The sequence below is a fragment of the Centruroides sculpturatus genome, unplaced genomic scaffold (genome assembly GCF_000671375.1).
Source record: "Centruroides sculpturatus isolate CEXI.00-Female unplaced genomic scaffold, Cexi_2.0 scaffold1924, whole genome shotgun sequence".
Taxonomy (NCBI): domain Eukaryota; kingdom Metazoa; phylum Arthropoda; class Arachnida; order Scorpiones; family Buthidae; genus Centruroides; species Centruroides sculpturatus.
Window position 1 is genome coordinate 39,541 of NW_019386055.1, and position 24,353 is coordinate 63,893.

Consider the following 24,353-nt stretch of genomic DNA (forward strand, 5'->3'; position numbering starts at 1 on the left):
GTAACTCCGCGCGAGCATTCTAATTGTTTTCGTGGCTACTTTGAATGCTCTTTCAACAAATAATCCATTTAATGGTTAAATTTTACAATTGGGACTCTTCTTTTGCCTCTAAAAGCTCATTTTAGAATTATAGATTCCTCCATCACGATACTGTCGATAGTGTGGGCGCTGCCATCTTTCTTTCATCATTGTTCCTAAATGCCTACAAACAGCAGCGCACTCCTGTTGCAGAGCGACCACTTTTAACGAACGCACCCAAAAACTGTTACCAATTGATGATGCTAATGCTGAGATCATCATATAAAATGAATAATCCTCTGGTAAAATATTTACTTAAATAATAAATAAGTATTTTACCTATGAAAAAAAAAGAATAATAAATCCAATTTAAATAAGGATTTAACAGCATGTTTTTTAATTTTTGGAACCTAACCCCCCTTTTCGCACTAGTTCTTTGTATCTTATAACACGGCAATTTTTTGGAATGTAGCTCCCGTGTTATACAGGAGTTACGTTCCACGGGAATTACAGCAAATTTTTATATATAAAATTAAATGAATAACAATTAAGATATAGTTATATTGCATGGAAAAGCTTGAGATTTAATACTTATTTGCGTGATACAACTAATTTAACCAAGATTATTAATACATATATAAATATTGTTTTTTTCTGTTCATTTATTAACTGGATAGTGCTGATTTTTAATAAATGAGTAACACTCGAAATATAAATTTCAATATATGATTGCCCACCCAAAGATGTGAATTCAAGGACATTTGGGTGGACTTATAATATCATTCATTTTAAAACTGTTGAAAAATTTCCAGTAAATTAATGTTTTGTCTTAATTATGCATTTACTTGCTTTTAAAATACATTTAACATATAAAGAAAATAGCAATTTAATGCTACATTATGATGCAGACAGCCTCTAATTTATGATGGGGTTATGTTCCAGCCCCAAATTGTTTTCACATATAATACTTCAATTATACTGATGTATGTAATTACTTTTTTATAGTTTTCTTTTTTATGTAAATATATGTAAGTATTGTGTGCCATAACTGTTTAAAAGGTAACAAAAATGAAATTAGAACACTTACCTTGGGTTAGAGCCTTATGTTGTAATTGCCACTGTCAGACCTGACCCCTTTGATTGTGTTTGACAGTGGTGTATCAATGATTTGACATCTGTTGGATGATTTATGCACTGTTGGAGTGATTGTATGTGTAGAATTATATTTGATGCTCTACTTTTTTTATTTGTTTGTTTTAGTGAGTTTGGATTTTTTTTATAAATTATTGTAATTCAGCCCATCATAAATTATATTTTAATAAATATTTAAAAAATTGTAGACCTATAAATTCTCATTGTCATCCATGTCTGTGTCGCTGTCTGTTCTTCCTTAATCTTGAGAACGATGTTAGATAGATGAAAGTCAATACCAGATAAGGAAAGTTAGGGAAATTAACTATATTAACTATACATGAACTTCTGCTTTGGGCCTAAAATTACATTATTTCAATTCAAAAATTTTCTTCTGAACAGGGTCAGATACATGACTGGCATGACTTCATTGTTAATTAACAGGTAAAGTACAATGTACAGGAACAAGACACTACTAAAGTGCATTGCAGCCCAGAACTGTGGCAATGCCACAATAAATAATTTCTTGTTTCACTTGTTTTCTTTTCACGTATCATGATATGATATATAGGATATTGCATTTAAAATTTAATTTTTTTTATTTCATTTTTTTAAGTAATTTTATTCCTTTTTTTTCTTCTAGCTTAGGAAATTTTTTAAGACACTATACACTATTTTTGTGTTTTTTTAAAAACTATAAATTTAGAATATAATAATAAAAATAGGCTTAATACATTGCTTATGATACAATTTCAACTTTTTAAATTTACTATTTCAAGTTTACAAAAAAAAATTGTAACTTGTTTGGTATAAAAACAGAACCATTTCATTATACATTATTAGATGACAGTACAGTTCTGATCTATAACACTGTTTGATAATTATCATTCAAATAATTGTATTTGCTTAGAAAACAAATATAATGCATACAACTTTTACAAGCTAAACATCAAGAAACTTTTCATAATTATCACAAAATAAGCATATGTCTTAGTATATTATAGTATGTTATCATTACCAATAGAATTAGAGATTAGCGGAAAAGTTATCTATTTGCCTTTCAGACAACTTTCAGGCTGATAACTGATGATCTGTATGATGATGTGCAAAAACAATATAATTTGGATTGATATCTTTGTAATAATGCATTTTTTAATGGTATTATTTGCTTCCTTACTAAGCAAATGAAATGTGACCTTCTAATTGAAAAAAAAGCAAGAGTTTAATTAAAACAAATACAAAAGTTAGAAGTTATAATAAGAGAATCAATACATTATCCTATTCTTAACAAGATATTATATATAACTTTCAAATAAGAAATATCTATGAAAATTATCTGAAGCCAAAAATAATATGAGAAGATATTTAGTTCAATTACTATATCTAGTATATAAGTGTATGCTGACATATAAATATGTGCATATTAAATTTTTTAATAAATTAAACTATAGAATTTTAATAATTTATTCTCATGATTATTAAATGTCATTTTTATTCACTTAAAATATTTTTTGTTATTATTCAGAATATGCAGAAAATGGTTCTCTTTATGCATTCCTTGCTCAGCAAGAACATAATTCTATGTTGAGTTTTGAACAGATTTTACGTTGGAGCATTGAAATTGCTGCAGGTAAGATTTAAAAAATAAATTTGCTATACTTCAAAAAGTTCAATAAACGTATTGTTCTATCAAAAATGTCAAGTACCAGAAACTGTTTCCATTATGAATGTAATCACAATGCAAATAGTTTTTGAAAAAATGCTTATAAAATTAGAAAAACTAATTACTTTTCAATATTGTATAATAAGATATAAAAATGCCTCATACAGTCTGAGGTAATAATTGGGAATTGGAATGGGAAAAAATGTCATATGATCAAACAAAAGAACAACAACTGACTAAAAATTTGGTAATGAACAATGAAAATTTATCCAAATAAAACATAATTTTCAACTAAAACTATTAAAACAAATATAAATTTCCTACCGTGATATAAGGTTGTTTTAAGTAAATTTGGTAAACATGTAATGTCAAGTTATTTAACCCCATTGTATAGAATTTCTAAATAAATCATACAAAAATTAACTAGTAGTCATGGAAATTGAATCATCTATGATATAAACCAGAAAGCATCTGTACAAACAGATGTGCAAATTTGCTTATTTAAGCTATCACAAACCCATTTATAAAATTAACTTTTTAACTGTCTTGGTTATGTTGTAATAGAAAACGTAAGTAAATGTAAAAAATTTAATATCTGATAGAATTATGACTGATGTAAATTATTCTTTTATTAGAAGGAAAAAGACAGAATTAATGCTACTGTAAACCATAATGTACAAAAAGAATTTGAATGTTATAAAATGTTATATTGAATATGGTGTTAAATTGGAATTTCTTAAGAAATTGTAATTAGGAGGAATATATTTTTACTTTATAAAGTTTTAATAAATTTTAAATTAATTTTACATTAATTAAATTAAAGGGATTGAAGAAGGGCAAGAAATATCCAAAAGGCATATTCCTGTATGAAAGAGTATCTCTTGTTGAGTTTGGCTTCCAGAAAAACTACCATATAAGTTTCATTGAATGTATAGGGTTTTTTTTGGTCACATCTATGCAGATTAAATTTGGATTCATCTGAAAACAACAGAATTCTGTATGTTAATACCCCAGTCTGCAGGCTATTTAGCCTGGACAAGTTGCTGTTTGCACATTCACTTGTCAACAGTGGGCTTTTAAACCCAAGTTACACAGGTGAGATGTAACTGTCTACTCTTTCCACTTTACTTTCATTTTGGAAGAACTAGCAGTACATTCTTGCAGGCTGAGATGCTTCAACATACTGTCCTGTTATGACATTTTCAATCTTGATTGATTGACAATGCATTCTCTGTGATATAATTACTAGAAACATTTCTGCAGTAGATTTCATGAAAAACAATCTCATGATTTTATTATTTTATGAATGATGCAATCGTTACAGTTTCTTGCAGATCTGCAACAAAATGATGCTCTAATTTAAATAAATAAACACATTTTTGTAGAATTTTATGAGTGAGCAATTTCCGTGGTTACTACTGTAGCACTAAGAATCTTTCTGTGAGAATTTGTTCATCTTATTTTAAGTTTCATAATTTGTTTGATAGATGTATTGTTTCAAATAACAAATGAAAAGCCAGATTTAGTGGTGTGTCCTGAGGGGACCAAGGAGCCCTGGCACCCTCTAAAGAAAAGGAGAAAAATAAAAACACTAGAAAATTTTCCAAAAATTATTAAAATTCTTTATTTATATTGTTTCATGTCTTCTATTTCTTTACTACTTATGAATTAGTAGTCACATAAGGTGGGAATTTTACTTAATTTGCAATTAAAACTTGTTTTCTGTTCAAATTAGCTATGCCCAAAATTAAATCCTGAGTGTGTCACTGGCCCGATTCCTTTACCAGTCTACTTAAAGCTAATTAATAAGTAATTTGGCTAGAGGACAAATTACTTATTAATTAGCTTTAAGTAGACAGATGAAGGAGCTGTTTATACATTGTTTGAATTAATTATCAGGTTAATTGTCTATGTGATATCTAAATACTGTTAACCTTCATGCAATTATTTTTTTAAATGCTTCAATATGAACGTTGCATAATAGTTTAATGTAGCTGGCTATTTTAAAAATATTTTTTAATAATACATCATACAGTTGGTTTTATTTTATGCAGGATAGATGTATGTATTTGCAGGTGGAAAATTGTATGCACAAGGATAATTCTGAGTATTAATGCACCTACTGAAATTCATTGTGTAACCAAAAAAAAAAACAAATGCTGTAATAATTAGAAGCAATTTTCTGTGGCCTGTCTTTGAGAAAAAAATTATAAAGATGAAACAAAAATAAAAAGTTTGATAATATTAAGAAAGCAAAAAACATTGTGTATGCAAAGTACAAGTTGTATGAAAGTAAAACAAACTTTTGGCACTACATTACTAAATCAAAATTACAACAAGAGGGTGCTTGCTGTAAAGCACATTTTAATACTTTTCTGTTAATTGTAAATGGCTACATAAAAGGATAGAGCACAGGTTTATACGTAATTTTGTTTTATGTGATACTTAGTAATACACAATCTCATATAACGAACGAACTGGATAAATATACTAATAATAAAACACACCTTTAATAATCCAACTAATAAAAATTAATAATGTAAAAACATTTTCAATCGTTAAGAAACAATCGAAAACGTTTTTACATTATTAATTTTTATTAGCTGGATTATTAAAGGTGTGTTTTATTATTAATACACAATCTCCATTTAAAATAAGAATATTATTTAGATGAATGTGTAGAATTCAAATNTGAATATAAGACGAAGTGTGACTTTAAAGATCAAAATAAAGAAAATTAGATTTATTAATACAATTCTAATTTTATTTTATTTAATAACAAATAAAATATTAAATGCACATAAATGCACGCATTGTCCTGCAAAACTTACTGGCATTTTAAACTTCAATGAAAATTCTTGTAAAATCAACAACATAATTTGTTCATGTAAAGCTGGACAATTGGGAACCTTTTTTGCCAATTCTTAATAGTCAAATTCACTCTTCGTTGATTACACTTACGAGTTTCTTCAAATTTCCGAATAATCATCTGTTTTCACATGAGAATCAATTAAAACATATCCGGCACCCATGTAATTTTGGAATTCAATTCAAAAGCTTTGCTTTTCCTATTCATCTTTACTCCTGACGATACACAAGAACAATTCAAATGACCCAGATAAAATACTTTTGTTTTTAAACACCAGAATGTAAGAATCTGGTAAAATTATGCAAATACATAGTTTACAAAAATTATACAAAAATGAAAAGAATCCTTCACTCGTGTATAGGACAATCTAGGTCTTTGAAGCATTGAAAAATGGATAAAAACTTCGTCTTATATGCAAGTAAATACGGTATATAATATACATTAATTTAAATGGTCTTACATAGATTTCTATAGTTTATATGTTACTAAAAAGGAAATGAAAACTAGAACAGATATAAATTGAAAATTAAGGAGGGAATTTAACTCAAATTTGTGTTATTTAAGAATTAAAGAATAAAATAAAAACTAGAACTATAATTGTTATATAGTGATAGTTAATATTTAAATATACTTATGTACGATTGTTTATTACTTTTTTATTGCCTCCAAGTAAAACAAACAAAGTCATATATCAATTTAATGTGACATCGTATGAATATTTAATGTACGTAAAAAAATCGATATTTTATTTAGACTATTTTCTCAGTATATATATTTATTTATTTATTTAATTTTTATATTTTATCTTCTACTATATCCTCCATTATTTAATATAATGTTTATATTAAACTGAATAATAAAATTTAAAAAATAAATTATAATTGTAGAATCACACTGGCATCTTCGAAGACAGTCTGTTATAGTTCAAGCAGATGCATGAAATGGCTGCAGATTCGGGAGGAAATAGCAGTGATAATGAAGCAGATGTTACCACTCCATTTGTTCAAGTAGATTTCAATGATTTAGATTTTTACGAAAGATGCGGGGAAGGAGCATTTGGTAGCGTCTATCGAGCAGCATGGAAACCACAAAATAGAATAGTTGCTGTAAAAAAGCTACTCGTTCTAGAGAAAGAGGTAAAACAGATCTTCTGTTGTTGATGATGTTAATATATGATTAAATTATTTTAATTATATTAAAATGATTTAATTTTATTAAATTTCTTTGATATATTTATTGATGCAGATGTTTGCTAATACAATAATTTAGATCTGGTTAATGAAATTTTAAATGTTTTTAGGCTTTTATAATAAGCAATCTAAACTTAATTTTAGTGTTAGATCTTTCCAAATAATGTCATCAGAATTATATGTTTTCAGTATTGTCAATATTTCAAAGAAATAAAGAAAATAGAATACATTAAAATAATAAAAAAAAAATCATAGCATTTAAACATAAAGTCAGTATGGCATTTCTCGTATTGTCTCATTACATTTTCAGTTGTTAAGCTTCTTCAAAACTTCCTTTAAGTGGTTACGGCATTACCATTTATTAAAATGTTTTACTTTTATTACACTTAAAAACAATATTTATTGGATTCTATCATCATTTATTTGTATATTAAGTGCTTTTATTAATTGAAAACATTACTTTCAATTAAAAAACATAAAAATTAACATTTAAAAAATACATTTTTGCAATATGAATTAGTTTTGTTAAAGAATGTTTCGTAGCAGTAATGTTCTAAATGATTGAAATATATGATAGACATATAATTAATGAAATGGGTAACAACTTTAAACAAGAAACAAAAATTATAATTATTTATTTCAATTTTTTGTTAAACAAATATTTGTAGATATCAAAAATAATCTATCTTTATTATAAACAGTAATAAATAAATCACATATATAATAGATTTAATTGTTATACACTGTAGATGCTGCTGTGAAAATCTAGAATAGTGTTACTTGTTTCACATAAAATTTTTATAAGCTTTTCTCTCTTAAAATGATGATATACATTGAAGTATTTTTCAAAGCACTGATCTCTAATTTGATTTATTCCTATGTCATTTCCAGTAGTGTACAACAGCCAAGATGAATTGCATTTCAAATTTTCAAACCGAAAGCTAATATATTGGAATAAAGCAAATATATTGGAAGACAAAATGGTTGGACAATAATCCTTTAAGTGAAACTTATTTAAAGAAATCAAGATATATGATGTTGCTATTCGATCATATATTGAATGAAAGAGAATTATAGACTTTTCAAAATATATAAATGGATATAGGGAGTTGACTTCCACACAAAAAAAATCTATATCGTCCTCAAAACAAATGAGACAGTTGCAAAGAATTTTAGATTGAATGATTAGTAAGAAGATTTAATTAAGCAATTATAAATTTGTTATATATGATGCAAGTTATTTTATGTAACTTTGTGGATTTGATGATCATTTGAGCTTCTTTAGAGATGATATTGAAACAGTCATCTTTTATCAAAATTTATCACAATACAAAAACATTTACTCATTTAGTTTGACAAATAATATTGGATAAAGTTAAAAACTAGTTAAAATCTGATTATAAGTTTTTCATTTTATATTTGGATTAAGGAGTCTATGTTGATTTTTAATCCAAGTAAAATATAATATAGAAGATACAATCAAGTTACTTGCAAAAGATGTATGTTAAAGAGTGAATAGTTTTACTGCATTTTCAATATTTATACTCTTTTTGTTTTCTTATTTATGATTTTTAGAATAATTTGTATATAGGACCCACTCTAGTGACCTAATGGATAGTTTGCTAAAGAATTTTTTTAGTCACGTTTTAAGATTTAAATCAATTTTGTGCAAATATTATGTGCTTAATTTAAAATCTTTTATTTAGGAATTGTTTGTGATCATTAATTAGTTTTGCATTTCATAAAACCAATACTAACTTACAAAAAGTAAACAAATATGCTAAGAAAATTTATTCCTCTGGAAGTGTATAAGTTATCGTTTTTGAATCAAAAATAATAAGCAAGAGTAGTTCATTAAATAATTGATAAATTTATGACTAATTATTTATAATAAATTTTTCCATTATTATGTTTTAAATTTAAAAATGTATAAATTACAGGCTCAAGTACTCAGCTTACTAAGTCACAAGAATATAATTCAATTTTTTGGAGCTGTTATTAAACCACCAAATTTCTGCATCATTACTGGTAAGTAAAATGAGCAAACGAAATTTATGATTTAAGAATACAAGAAATTCTTTAATTCCAAATTATTCCTATAATGAACATTTCCCTAAGTTAAACAGCTGGCAATCCTCAGAAAATGCAGTTTATTACACTATATGACAAACAAATTTCAAAATTTTTTGGTAAAATTTATATTTAATTTCTGTCATTCATGTTGCAGCAGACTATACTGACAATATCCATTTGAGAAGAGGTTGAGGACCCTAGCTTCAACTATGAGCATTACTATCTTCACAATTATGAATGGTTTCAAATATAATAGACACAAGACAAGTTGCCAGATATGCAGTTTTTTGCCAGTCATGCTAACAAGCAGTTTTATGCCAATGTTGCAACTTTTTTTTAACTTATTAAAAACATTTATTTCCGACTTTTTATCTCCTATCTACAGATTTCTGACATTAAAAACTAATGCCTGTTAACTAAATATCAAAATTTTAGGATTAATTTTCCTCAGTAACGAATAGAACTTTTTTGTAAAACCATTTGTGTAAGCCTATGCTAATTTCTGGAAACACTGACACAAATACAACAGCTTCTGGAACCATTATACAGTCGACACCCCTATAACACTGTTGATAATTCAAAGTCATAACTGATCATTTGTTGTTTGCTTTATATAGAATTTTCCTTATACCAAACACCCAAAATATTGCTATCTCTGAATTTGTTAATTAGAAAATTTTCTGTAAATTGTATATATTTATTGGAATCGGTTATATATATTTTTTTATAGAAGCAATGAATTTTAAATTCATTAAAAATTGGAATACTAAATTTAAGCTAAAAACAACTTATTATCTAAATTAGTTAAGAAACTTTTAACTTAAATTCTTTTTAACTGTTATATTTTCTTTCAAAATTTTCCAAATTATTTAATTTAAATTTTTGATGATGAATTTTTGTGTTTTGCTAAGAAAAAGAATTCTAGCCTCCAATTCTTGTAATTAAAAATCATGCAAGCATTAGCTTGGTTATCTGGAGAATATGCTTGATGCTGACTGTCATTAATTATATGATCATTTTATTAATTCATTAAAATTCTCCTTTTATTATTATTATTTTTTTTTTTTTGTTTTTTACTGGATATAACATTGTAATTATCATAAAAACATTATTTCCAGTAATCAAGCTTGTAAAGCAATTTTTCTTTAATAATTTTTTTTAAATTATGATATTCAGTTTTTCAATATCACTATGAAAGAACACAAATAACTAAAAAATAAATTATTAAAAAACAACATGACAGATTAGTTTGCATGGAAAAATGTAAATAAAATCATCAAAATGTATTAATATGTATTCAGCTTATTTTTGTTAAATATATGTAGCTTTACTTTTATTAAATAAATCTACAGTTTAAGAACGCTGAATAAAAATCTGAAAATGTACAGATATTTTCCAGGCCAAACTGACATCTTAATTATAAATTCTTCAAAATATCCCCAATATCTCATATACATCCATCCAAATATATATACAGGTAACCCCCGTATAACATGGCACTTCTATAGCACGGATTCACTCTAACACGGTTCACGAATTCGGTAAAGCCCTCATACAACATGAAATGTACTAAAGGGTGCATTCTTTTATCCCTCCGCGTAACTCCACACAAGCATTCTAATTGTTTTCGTGGCTACTTTGAATGCTCTTTCAACAAATAATCCATTTAATGGTTAAATTTTACAATTGGGACTCTTCTTTTGCCTCTAAAAGCTCATTTTAGAATTATAGATTCCTCCATCACGATACTGTCGATAGTGTGGGCGCTGCCATCTTTCTTTCATCATTGTTCCTAAATGCCTACAAACAGCAGTGCACTCCCATTGCAGAGCAACCACTATTAACGAACGCACCCAAAAACTGTTACCAATTGATGATGCTAATGCTGAGATCATCATATAAAATGAATAATCCTCTGGTAAAATATTTACTTAAATAATAAATAAGTATTTTACCTATGAAAAAAAAAGAATAATAAATCCAATTTAAATAAGGATTTAACAGCATGTTTTTTAATTTTTGGAACCTAACCCCCCTTTTCGCACTAGTTCTTTGTATCTTATAACACGGCAATTTTTTGGAATGTAGCTCCCGTGTTATACAGGAGTTACGTTCCACGGGAATTACAGCAAATTTTTATATATAAAATTAAATGAATAACAATTAAGATATAGTTATATTGCATGGAAAAGCTTGAGATTTAATACTTATTTGCGTGATACAACTAATTTAACCAAGATTATTAATACATATATAAATATTGTTTTTTTCTGTTCATTTATTAACTGGATAGTGCTGATTTTTAATAAATGAGTAACACTCGAAATATAAATTTCAATATATGATTGCCCACCCAAAGATGTGAATTCAAGGACATTTGGGTGGACTTATAATATCATTCATTTTAAAACTGTTGAAAAATTTCCAGTAAATTAATGTTTTGTCTTAATTATGCATTTACTTGCTTTTAAAATACATTTAACATATAAAGAAAATAGCAATTTAATGCTACATTATGATGCAGACAGCCTCTAATTTATGATGGGGTTATGTTCCAGCCCCAAATTGTTTTCACATATAATACTTCAATTATACTGATGTATGTAATTACTTTTTTATAGTTTTCTTTTTTATGTAAATATATGTAAGTATTGTGTGCCATAACTGTTTAAAAGGTAACAAAAATGAAATTAGAACACTTACCTTGGGTTAGAGCCTTATGTTGTAATTGCCACTGTCAGACCTGACCCCTTTGATTGTGTTTGACAGTGGTGTATCAATGATTTGACATCTGTTGGATGATTTATGCACTGTTGGAGTGATTGTATGTGTAGAATTATATTTGATGCTCTACTTTTTTTATTTGTTTGTTTTAGTGAGTTTGGATTTTTTTTATAAATTATTGTAATTCAGCCCATCATAAATTATATTTTAATAAATATTTAAAAAATTGTAGACCTATAAATTCTCATTGTCATCCATGTCTGTGTCGCTGTCTGTTCTTCCTTAATCTTGAGAACGATGTTAGATAGATGAAAGTCAATACCAGATAAGGAAAGTTAGGGAAATTAACTATATTAACTATACATGAACTTCTGCTTTGGGCCTAAAATTACATTATTTCAATTCAAAAATTTTCTTCTGAACAGGGTCAGATACATGACTGGCATGACTTCATTGTTAATTAACAGGTAAAGTACAATGTACAGGAACAAGACACTACTAAAGTGCATTGCAGCCCAGAACTGTGGCAATGCCACAATAAATAATTTCTTGTTTCACTTGTTTTCTTTTCACGTATCATGATATGATATATAGGATATTGCATTTAAAATTTAATTTTTTTTATTTCATTTTTTTAAGTAATTTTATTCCTTTTTTTTCTTCTAGCTTAGGAAATTTTTTAAGACACTATACACTATTTTTGTGTTTTTTTAAAAACTATAAATTTAGAATATAATAATAAAAATAGGCTTAATACATTGCTTATGATACAATTTCAACTTTTTAAATTTACTATTTCAAGTTTACAAAAAAAAATTGTAACTTGTTTGGTATAAAAACAGAACCATTTCATTATACATTATTAGATGACAGTACAGTTCTGATCTATAACACTGTTTGATAATTATCATTCAAATAATTGTATTTGCTTAGAAAACAAATATAATGCATACAACTTTTACAAGCTAAACATCAAGAAACTTTTCATAATTATCACAAAATAAGCATATGTCTTAGTATATTATAGTATGTTATCATTACCAATAGAATTAGAGATTAGCGGAAAAGTTATCTATTTGCCTTTCAGACAACTTTCAGGCTGATAACTGATGATCTGTATGATGATGTGCAAAAACAATATAATTTGGATTGATATCTTTGTAATAATGCATTTTTTAATGGTATTATTTGCTTCCTTACTAAGCAAATGAAATGTGACCTTCTAATTGAAAAAAAAGCAAGAGTTTAATTAAAACAAATACAAAAGTTAGAAGTTATAATAAGAGAATCAATACATTATCCTATTCTTAACAAGATATTATATATAACTTTCAAATAAGAAATATCTATGAAAATTATCTGAAGCCAAAAATAATATGAGAAGATATTTAGTTCAATTACTATATCTAGTATATAAGTGTATGCTGACATATAAATATGTGCATATTAAATTTTTTAATAAATTAAACTATAGAATTTTAATAATTTATTCTCATGATTATTAAATGTCATTTTTATTCACTTAAAATATTTTTTGTTATTATTCAGAATATGCAGAAAATGGTTCTCTTTATGCATTCCTTGCTCAGCAAGAACATAATTCTATGTTGAGTTTTGAACAGATTTTACGTTGGAGCATTGAAATTGCTGCAGGTAAGATTTAAAAAATAAATTTGCTATACTTCAAAAAGTTCAATAAACGTATTGTTCTATCAAAAATGTCAAGTACCAGAAACTGTTTCCATTATGAATGTAATCACAATGCAAATAGTTTTTGAAAAAATGCTTATAAAATTAGAAAAACTAATTACTTTTCAATATTGTATAATAAGATATAAAAATGCCTCATACAGTCTGAGGTAATAATTGGGAATTGGAATGGGAAAAAATGTCATATGATCAAACAAAAGAACAACAACTGACTAAAAATTTGGTAATGAACAATGAAAATTTATCCAAATAAAACATAATTTTCAACTAAAACTATTAAAACAAATATAAATTTCCTACCGTGATATAAGGTTGTTTTAAGTAAATTTGGTAAACATGTAATGTCAAGTTATTTAACCCCATTGTATAGAATTTCTAAATAAATCATACAAAAATTAACTAGTAGTCATGGAAATTGAATCATCTATGATATAAACCAGAAAGCATCTGTACAAACAGATGTGCAAATTTGCTTATTTAAGCTATCACAAACCCATTTATAAAATTAACTTTTTAACTGTCTTGGTTATGTTGTAATAGAAAACGTAAGTAAATGTAAAAAATTTAATATCTGATAGAATTATGACTGATGTAAATTATTCTTTTATTAGAAGGAAAAAGACAGAATTAATGCTACTGTAAACCATAATGTACAAAAAGAATTTGAATGTTATAAAATGTTATATTGAATATGGTGTTAAATTGGAATTTCTTAAGAAATTGTAATTAGGAGGAATATATTTTTACTTTATAAAGTTTTAATAAATTTTAAATTAATTTTACATTAATTAAATTAAAGGGATTGAAGAAGGGCAAGAAATATCCAAAAGGCATATTCCTGTATGAAAGAGTATCTCTTGTTGAGTTTGGCTTCCAGAAAAACTACCATATAAGTTTCATTGAATGTATAGGGTTTTTTTTGGTCACATCTATGCAGATTAAATTTGGATTCATCTGAAAACAACAGAATTCTGTATGTTAATACCCCAGTCTGCAGGCTATTTAGCCTGGACAAGTTGCTGTTTGCACATTCACTTGTCAACAGTGGGCTTTTAAACCCAAGTTACACAGGTGAGATGTAACTGTCTACTCTTTCCACTTTACTTTCATTTTGGAAGAACTAGCAGTACATTCTTGCAGGCTGAGATGCTTCAACATACTGTCCTGTTATGACATTTTCAATCTTGATTGATTGACAATGCATTCTCTGTGATATAATTACTAGAAACATTTCTGCAGTAGATTTCATGAAAAACAATCTCATGATTTTATTATTTTATGAATGATGCAATCGTTACAGTTTCTTGCAGATCTGCAACAAAATGATGCTCTAATTTAAATAAATAAACACATTTTTGTAGAATTTTATGAGTGAGCAATTTCCGTGGTTACTACTGTAGCACTAAGAATCTTTCTGTGAGAATTTGTTCATCTTATTTTAAGTTTCATAATTTGTTTGATAGATGTATTGTTTCAAATAACAAATGAAAAGCCAGATTTAGTGGTGTGTCCTGAGGGGACCAAGGAGCCCTGGCACCCTCTAAAGAAAAGGAGAAAAATAAAAACACTAGAAAATTTTCCAAAAATTATTAAAATTCTTTATTTATATTGTTTCATGTCTTCTATTTCTTTACTACTTATGAATTAGTAGTCACATAAGGTGGGAATTTTACTTAATTTGCAATTAAAACTTGTTTTCTGTTCAAATTAGCTATGCCCAAAATTAAATCCTGAGTGTGTCACTGGCCCGATTCCTTTACCAGTCTACTTAAAGCTAATTAATAAGTAATTTGGCTAGAGGACAAATTACTTATTAATTAGCTTTAAGTAGACAGATGAAGGAGCTGTTTATACATTGTTTGAATTAATTATCAGGTTAATTGTCTATGTGATATCTAAATACTGTTAACCTTCATGCAATTATTTTTTTAAATGCTTCAATATGAACGTTGCATAATAGTTTAATGTAGCTGGCTATTTTAAAAATATTTTTTAATAATACATCATACAGTTGGTTTTATTTTATGCAGGATAGATGTATGTATTTGCAGGTGGAAAATTGTATGCACAAGGATAATTCTGAGTATTAATGCACCTACTGAAATTCATTGTGTAACCAAAAAAAAAAACAAATGCTGTAATAATTAGAAGCAATTTTCTGTGGCCTGTCTTTGAGAAAAAAATTATAAAGATGAAACAAAAATAAAAAGTTTGATAATATTAAGAAAGCAAAAAACATTGTGTATGCAAAGTACAAGTTGTATGAAAGTAAAACAAACTTTTGGCACTACATTACTAAATCAAAATTACAACAAGAGGGTGCTTGCTGTAAAGCACATTTTAATACTTTTCTGTTAATTGTAAATGGCTACATAAAAGGATAGAGCACAGGTTTATACGTAATTTTGTTTTATGTGATACTTAGTAATACACAATCTCATATAACGAACGAACTGGATAAATATACTAATAATAAAACACACCTTTAATAATCCAACTAATAAAAATTAATAATGTAAAAACATTTTTAATCGTTAAGAAACAATCGAAAACGTTTTTACATTATTAATTTTTATTAGCTGGATTATTAAAGGTGTGTTTTATTATTAATACACAATCTCCATTTAAAATAAGAATATTATTTAGATGAATGTGTAGAATTCAAATAATAATAAAGATTATGATTTCATATAAATATTGAAATTTAAATTACTTTATTGAAAATAATTTTATTTTTCTTAGGTATGAATTATCTGCACTATGAGGCACCTGTAAAAGTAATTCACCGAGATTTAAAATCTAAGAATGGTAATTTATCATGAAATATGACATACTTTTAATAAAATTAATTATAGTTATACAACAATAATTATAATTGTGCATTGTATTTTAATGAGCTAAAATTACTAATAATGTTTTAATACAAATTAAAATAAAACCTATAAAAGACTTTGCTAAAAATATTTTATGACTGAAACATCTTTTTACAAGTAGTCCTCAATTAATGCATTTTTGTTTTTATGTACTTTATTAATTAATTAAGAACATTTCTTGTACTATATGCCAGTTTTTCAATATAATGTGGTTCTGGAAGTCACTAATAGTCACTAGAGTTTGCTTAACAGGCTAATTACTGGTTGCAAAGGAAGTTTTGTTGCTAGAGTTATAAAAATTATAAAATTTCTTATTAAGCTAGAAAAGTTTTACTTCTTACAGTGAAAATGTTACAATGTGTAAAACAGACCATAAAAATTAATTTTTATAAATGATTTTGATATTGCCGAAACCAAAACTGGCAGAAAGCATTAAAGCAGGATAGCTGAAACTTTGTCAGCAGAAAATGTAAAGTGAAAATCTGCTGTACAAAAAGTATATCAACTATATTATGTCCAAAAAAAAAATGAGTAATCTGAGAGTCAAGAACCTGCTATAAGTAATGAGTCGTCTAAAAATAAAATGTTTGTTTAGGTAAATTTTCAATTTTAATTAAAAATTTAAATAGCTAAAAGGCTTGTTTTAAATTATTATATTCATAGATCAAACTACTTCAGTATAGTTTTATTAATATTTATTTTTTCTTAACTTCAAATAAATTTACAATAGTTTCTTTTTCTTTTCAGTTGTTATTAGTTCTGATTTTGTTTGTAAGGTAAGTAATGCATTAAATTATACAGCAAGAATTTTGATAGTTTCTCTAATTATGTAATATTTCATGATGATGCTTATTTTAGATATGCGACTTTGGAGCATCTCGATTCTTAGGTGGCACCACAAAGATGTCTGTTGCCGGAACTTTACCGTGGATGGCCCCCGAAGTAACTATTTAGCATATATGAAGTGCGAATTAAAAATGTGAATGCATTATTAAATTTTGGATTTCCTCAATTACAGGTTATACAATGCTTACCAGTATCAGAAGCATGCGATGTATGGTCATATGGTGTTGTGCTTTGGGAACTTTTCACTCATGAAGTGCCATTTAAAGGTATAGAAGGCTTTCAAGTAGCTTGGGCTGTTGTAGAAAAAGAAGAGGTAGTTATCAAACAATTTACAGATAGAATAATCACAAAATTTTCTTGTTTAAATAGAAGAATTTTTTCTAGCGGTTACCTATTCCAAAATCCTGTCCTCCAAAATTTGCTGATCTTATGAGATGGTGTTGGAAATCAGATCCAAAGGTATCACATTTATTAGATTTAAGGATCTTTTATTTGAATATAAAGATAATTTTTTTAATTATTATAATAATTAATATTTCAGGAGAGACCAATTTTTTCTGTAATATTAAAACAACTACATATTTTAAAAGAAGATGGTAAGTTTAAACTTTAGCTATGTTGTTAATACAAGGTGTCCAAAAAGTTACTGTGCATGGAGAAATTTTTAATTACATTAAAGTTTACATGTGACATTGTATACGAGACTCATAAGTTGTACGTCCCACGTTTTCACTTTGCAGTAGATGGCACTTCTGCTTGTTCACAGATGTTCTTTTGGCTTTTGGATTACAGTTTTTGGAAGACTTCTTTGCTGATCTCCCATGGAATCTTGCCTTATAGGCCTCCAGACTGCACTCTCTCTAGATTTTGGAGCTTCTGGGGTGCATTTCCTATAGGATTACTGCAATATCATACATAAAAATTCACTTTTATTAAAACTTGAATCTTTTTTACTGCACAGCAACTTTCTGGACACTCATTGTTTTGCATTGGTTTTTCACACACACAACATTATAAACTATTATGGTAAAACTTCTGTAACTTGAAGTTTCAACAGGCAAGAAAAAATTTTGAGTTACAGACAATTTGAATTAGAGAACAATAGAGTGAAAAAATACTGATTCTGAATATATTTGTGTTGGGTCGGGTGTTTTCCACGTGTGAAAACCTAATGACCGGGATTAAATCTGGAACCGATCAGGTTACACCTACGTGTGGGTGCAAGATTTGGGGATGTCTTTTGTTCGGGTCAGTCAGACGAGCAGGACGTGACCGGTGTCCAGTCCGACCGTTATAATTTTTTTTTGTTATATATTAAACAGCAATCTATGATTAGAGATCTATACACCTTTAAGAACTTAACAATTTGTATTTTTACCTTTCTTGTATTATATAAAAAAGTCTTAGATAGTTTTTTTATTTTAAACAACCTATATAGTGCTTTTCGGCAAAATGTTCAATGTATCTGATGGAATCCAACAGTTTTGCAGGTATATCTTGTTGAGATAAAGCAAGTGGTCCTCTCATTTTGAACTGGAACATTGTCTGCAAATGGGCATTGACAATAGATACAACCTACTGTCTATGATAATTTGTCATGGAAATCCAATAATTAAGATTAATTTGGATAGAATAAATATTAAAATTCAAGTCAGGAAAGTTGAAAGTAATATAAATCAGTGTTGGGGACCATGAAAACCTTTGACTTGGAAAAAATTTTGAGTTGAGGAAACTTAATTAAGTTAGAGACATTGAGTCCTACTAAGTGCTTAATTTTATTCAAATTAAAGAAATATTTGAGTTAGAGAAGTTTTACTGTATATATTGTTTTATTTCTGCTGTAATCTCAGATAATATTTATACAATATTTGATCTACATATCAATATATTTCTTGTTATTTAAAAGATAAAATTTGAAAACTGCAAAAGTTTGTTTTTAAGCTGGCCTAAATTTGTAGACATAGCATTAAGTAAAACATTGAATATCCCAGTTTATAAAATAGATTTTAAGTATTTTGCATTCATAATTTGCTTCCAAAAATTAATATTAAATGTTGAAAAAATAAATTATTTCAAATTTCTAGAATAAAAAGACTGTCAGTCCTCAGTTTTTTAAATTAATTTTTATTTCTAGCTGTAGGTTTTGTTTAATGCAATAATAATAAAATTTTTTCAATTTTAAATATGCTTAGATTTTTGCATCACCTTTCAAAAGGTTTTTGTACTGAATTTTGATATTCAGTACTTTCCCAAAAGATTAATCTTCAGAGTTTTGCAGATAGAATTTATGACGTTTTGAAACATATCGTACACAAAGAGGATTTGTTTATTCTTAATAGTAGAAGTCAATTCTCACATACTGGTTGTCACAATTGCATTTTTGTCTTTTATTATTTAGGGAGGGGTTCTTGGTGCAGTTTCATATTCAATAAAACACATACAAGTAGGTGACTTGCCTTTTGTTTGAAAAAAACTAAATCTACTATAAGCTTCTTGTTGAATATGAAATGGCATCATGAACAATTCCTCAAATACCAATAGAAAGAATACATGTAATGAACCAGTACTTGAGGATGACTCTTGGCCCTCTTCTGTTGGAAAAATGAATTCCTTTCCCAAATATTTCTGAATTTTAATTTATGTTACCTCTTTTGTGACTAACACTCTTGTAATATTATCCTGTGGAAAAACAGAATACCATTAAAAAATTTTTCTTTGCCTATTGTCCTAATTGAATCATAAATAAATTATTCTAAATATTTGATTTTCTAGGAGTAATCATAAAATTACTCGAGAGAAAATGAATCATACAGGAACACACACCAAAGTTAGATACACTGTGTATCTAAGTTCATTGTGTGTTCCTGTGTGATTCCATTGTTCTCTCTCAAGCAACCTTATGCTTACTCCTAACAATTAAAAAGAAAATAAGAGTTAATCAAGTACAAATTTGATTTTCTAATCAATTTTCTTGTACATTAGTGCGTATGCATGCACAGATATATATAAATATATATATATAAACTAGATACTATTACAGAAGAGACTATTTAATAGTGACAATAGAAATTTATTTCACGAAAGGAAGTTATTTGAAGAAAAAATTTCATTACAGCAGTCAACTTAATCCAAATCATCATATATACATTAAAGTTTACATACTTTCAGATTCCTTATATGATGAAGCTTCTATCTACCTCACTCAGAAAAGTGTTTGGAGGTAAAATGATTTCAATCTTTTTTAATATGATGATTGAACTAAATTTTAACAAACTTACCAAATAACAATTTATAGGAAAGAAATTGAGTTTACACTTGAACTTATGAAGAAAGCAGAAAGAGATCTTAATCAAAAACAGAAACAGTTAGAAGAGTGGGAGAACCGTTTACTCGAGAAAGAAAATAAACTAAAACATCAGAAACTCTGCATGGTTTGTTTCAGTATTCAAGATTATTGTTTAAAAGTACAAAAAATTGCTTTATTTAATGTTTAAATCTTTCAGGAACTTTACAATCATGACGTAAACCTATGGTCTGAAAAAGATGTTGTGAGTATACATTTTAATCTAAAAACAGTTGAACATTTTTATTAATGTATGTGATGAAATATTTTTACTTCAGTATCTTTGGATCAAACAATTTGGAAGTGATGGTAAGAATTTCTCATTAATATTTTCATAAATTTATTTTAAGATAATTTTTAAATATTTGTGGATTCCATTAATTTTGTGTCACTGTTGTTTGTTTAGTAAGTGCTCAAGATTTAGAACAATATGCAGACTTATTCCTCAATCAACATATCACTGGAAAGCGTCTTTTGATGTTATCGTCAGAAACTCTTAAAGACATGGGCATTAATTCTGTTGGTCACAGAATACACTTAATAGTTAGTATTGGATTTTAAATAATGTGATGTTCAAATAAAATCAATTTTTATAATCTGTACATAAAAATTCCACTTCTTATAGGATGAAATTGAAAAATTAAGAAATCATAACAAGAGGATGATAGAATTTCCCCCATTGGAAAAGGTTAATATATATATATATATTTTNACAAATATGCTAAGAAAATTTATTCCTCTGGAAGTGTATAAGTTATCGTTTTTGAATCAAAAATAATAAGCAAGAGTAGTTCATTAAATAATTGATAAATTTATGACTAATTATTTATAATAAATTTTTCCATTATTATGTTTTAAATTTAAAAATGTATAAATTACAGGCTCAAGTACTCAGCTTACTAAGTCACAAGAATATAATTCAATTTTTTGGAGCTGTTATTAAACCACCAAATTTCTGCATCATTACTGGTAAGTAAAATGAGCAAACGAAATTTATGATTTAAGAATACAAGAAATTCTTTAATTCCAAATTATTCCTATAATGAACATTTCCCTAAGTTAAACAGCTGGCAATCCTCAGAAAATGCAGTTTATTACACTATATGACAAACAAATTTCAAAATTTTTTGGTAAAATTTATATTTAATTTCTGTCATTCATGTTGCAGCAGACTATACTGACAATATCCATTTGAGAAGAGGTTGAGGACCCTAGCTTCAACTATGAGCATTACTATCTTCACAATTATGAATGGTTTCAAATATAATAGACACAAGACAAGTTGCCAGATATGCAGTTTTTTGCCAGTCATGCTAACAAGCAGTTTTATGCCAATGTTGCAACTTTTTTTTAACTTATTAAAAACATTTATTTCCGACTTTTTATCTCCTATCTACAGATTTCTGACATTAAAAACTAATGCCTGTTAACTAAATATCAAAATTTTAGGATTAATTTTCCTCAGTAACGAATAGAACTTTTTTGTAAAACCATTTGTGTAAGCCTATGCTAATTTCTGGAAACACTGACACAAATACAACAGCTTCTGGAACCATTATACAGTCGACACCCCTATAACACTGTTGATAATTCAAAGTCATAACTGATCATTTGTTGTTTGCTTTATATAGAATTTTCCTTATACCAAACACCCAAAATATTGCTATCTCTGAATTTGTTAATTAGAAAATTTTCTGTAAATTGTATATATTTATTGGAATCGGTTATATATATTTTTTTTTTTTAACTGCATTTCATTAATAATGATGCATCTGTTTGTTTGAAATGAAATAAATGTAATTAGGATTAAAAATTAACAAATATTTTCATTAAAAAAGGTATAATAATAATAAGGTTTTATTACAGAACATTTGTCACAATCCTCTGCCTACATTTCATCGACCTAAAACTATAAAACTCACGCTATTGTTTGGAAATCATGTACGTTTGGGAATGTCTTCGTCAGATCATAAATGGAAAATGTTTGTTGAAGTAGACGATGAAGAAAATCCACTTAACGCTGTTACGTGTATTAAAGAAGTTAGTTTCGAATGTAGGCAAGCAGGTCTCTCTTTAACAAGGATCACTCAAGTTAGTATTCAGTTTGCTTTGTTATAGTTAAGTTTATAATTTTTTCTGTGAAACTGTTTTGTAATTAATTTTCTTTGTTGTTTAGCCTCCGTTTGTAATGGAAAGATGGTGTTTAGGAATAACTCCGGATACCATTGTTACGTGTATTGTTACTTATCAGGTAGATCAATATGAATATTTATTAACTAACATTGTTAACAATATGTTCAAAAGATGATATTGACACATTGAATTTTATTCACAGCACATTATCAAAAAACCTAGATTCACAAAACATTGTCATCAAGTCAAAACAGAAGGACAACTTTCAGAGCAAAGAGAAGTTACGTTAACACGAAGAATGATAAGAGGCGAATCAAACAGTCCTCATCGTAAATCTAGCCAACATAGCAGAAGCGCACCTATTATTCCCGATGCATGGAAAAATCGTTACTACTCTGATCAATTTCCTCTTCAAAATGATAATATTGGTAAGTTTTATTATGTGGAATTATTTCCTCTTCTTACATATCAAATTTTATAAAATGCTTTTTTTTATATATCAGAACAAAGTACATGGGCAAATGTTGCTTCTGGCGAAAGTCGTAATAGTCCATTTCAAAAGAAAGATTTTCCTTCTCTTGGAGCATCAGATACAAGCAGCAGTGAAGGAGAAAGCATTCTTGATACAGTTAAGGCTTTGGGGTTGCATCTTTTTAACGAAAGCTCTGCTGAAAAATTATCGCAGGCCAAAAGATTCATGAAACCCGACCGCAAAGTTTTATTCTCCCTGCACGAATCGAGTTCTTCGGAGTCGATCGGTAACAACGAAACTTCAAAATTCTTCAGAGAGAGAAGAAGCAGCACACCGTCTCGCAAATTGGGACACCAACGAAGAAAATACAGACACTCTTCGAGTGATTCGGGATTTCCTTTCGAAAATCACTGTGAAAGTAATCTCTTCGATAACGACCGTCTGAATAAGCACTTTGTCAAATTCCAACAATGTCGCATCAGGCTCCAGAGAGAGGTGGATCACGTTCAATCTAGCAGTCAGCGATCAAACACGAGCGAGAAATTGCACCAGAGAAACACCATGGATTCGTTTAACATCGGATTAGAGGACAGATTTTCACAATTTCCCTTTCGTTTTCACCAGCACGGAAACGGCAGCACGTTTGGAAAGCGATGCCGCGGAAGGGGAAGACTGTTCAGTAGGGAAAAGGGCGAGCCCGAGCTGAGAGCCTGGAGTTTAGACCGCGAAGAGGGAATGTAAAAACAGTATGCATATTATATTTTTGCTTGCTACCCATTTCCACCACTGTAATGTGATAATTATGTTCCATTGTATTTATTTCAATTAATATTTTAAAATGTCTTCGAGTCGGTAATTTTTAAAATTACCAACTTGAAAATGAAAGATCAAGGAAAATTTGAAAATATTTTCTTAAAAGAAAAGGAGAGAGAGAGAGAGAGAGGAGGCAAATTTTGATAAACCAAACTTTGGTTAACTTATCCCAATTAAATGTCTTAGTAATCCGTTATCACGACACGTTGTCTCCGACACTAACGGTCTCAGGTTGTGAACTCGTTATTCTGTAAATACTACCTTCCATTGACTAATGTGCCAATTGTGCAATAAAAAATTCATACCTCATCATTAAAATTAGACACAGAACACAGACAGACAGAGAGAGAGGGAGGGAAGAAAAAATACACACTTCGTGTACATTTTCTATCAAATTGGAGGCTTTTTCCCTCCCAACACGGCTTATAATCGTGCACTTAATTTTTTCTCGAAATTCGAAAAGCACAGAAAGAACTCGACACAGAGCACAAATTT

At 27.8% G+C, this 24,353-nt stretch overlaps 1 protein-coding gene and 1 long non-coding RNA gene across 5 annotated transcripts in view; one reads left to right on the plus strand and one right to left on the minus strand.

Moving 5' to 3' along the window:
• Positions 1 to 24,224, plus strand: part of LOC111613350 (mitogen-activated protein kinase kinase kinase 20-like) — a 45,647-nt gene extending 21,423 nt beyond the window's left edge. For all 4 annotated transcript variants that reach the window (XM_023354698.1, XM_023354697.1, XM_023354699.1 and 1 more), the window contains exons 2-20: positions 6,569 to 6,817; positions 8,812 to 8,899; positions 13,217 to 13,321; positions 16,121 to 16,186; positions 16,999 to 17,027; positions 17,110 to 17,193; positions 17,270 to 17,410; positions 17,482 to 17,556; positions 17,639 to 17,693; positions 20,266 to 20,317; positions 20,393 to 20,528; positions 20,601 to 20,645; positions 20,719 to 20,749; positions 20,847 to 20,983; positions 21,066 to 21,128; positions 22,307 to 22,531; positions 22,617 to 22,691; positions 22,776 to 23,001; positions 23,077 to 24,224. In XM_023354698.1, coding sequence (XP_023210466.1) covers positions 6,614 to 6,817; positions 8,812 to 8,899; positions 13,217 to 13,321; positions 16,121 to 16,186; positions 16,999 to 17,027; positions 17,110 to 17,193; positions 17,270 to 17,410; positions 17,482 to 17,556; positions 17,639 to 17,693; positions 20,266 to 20,317; positions 20,393 to 20,528; positions 20,601 to 20,645; positions 20,719 to 20,749; positions 20,847 to 20,983; positions 21,066 to 21,128; positions 22,307 to 22,531; positions 22,617 to 22,691; positions 22,776 to 23,001; positions 23,077 to 23,786 — 2,547 coding nt within the window. In that variant the 5' untranslated portion in view covers positions 6,569 to 6,613 and the 3' untranslated portion in view covers positions 23,787 to 24,224. The remainder of the gene's footprint in view (positions 1 to 6,568; positions 6,818 to 8,811; positions 8,900 to 13,216; positions 13,322 to 16,120; positions 16,187 to 16,998; positions 17,028 to 17,109; positions 17,194 to 17,269; positions 17,411 to 17,481; positions 17,557 to 17,638; positions 17,694 to 20,265; positions 20,318 to 20,392; positions 20,529 to 20,600; positions 20,646 to 20,718; positions 20,750 to 20,846; positions 20,984 to 21,065; positions 21,129 to 22,306; positions 22,532 to 22,616; positions 22,692 to 22,775; positions 23,002 to 23,076) is intronic.
• Positions 17,015 to 17,649, minus strand: LOC111613351. The gene is made up of 3 exons (XR_002754755.1): positions 17,489 to 17,649; positions 17,286 to 17,390; positions 17,015 to 17,197 (listed from the first exon to the last, which is right to left on the minus strand). It is a non-coding gene; the product is annotated as an uncharacterized LOC111613351 (long non-coding RNA).
• Positions 24,225 to 24,353: the final 129 nt, after the last annotated feature.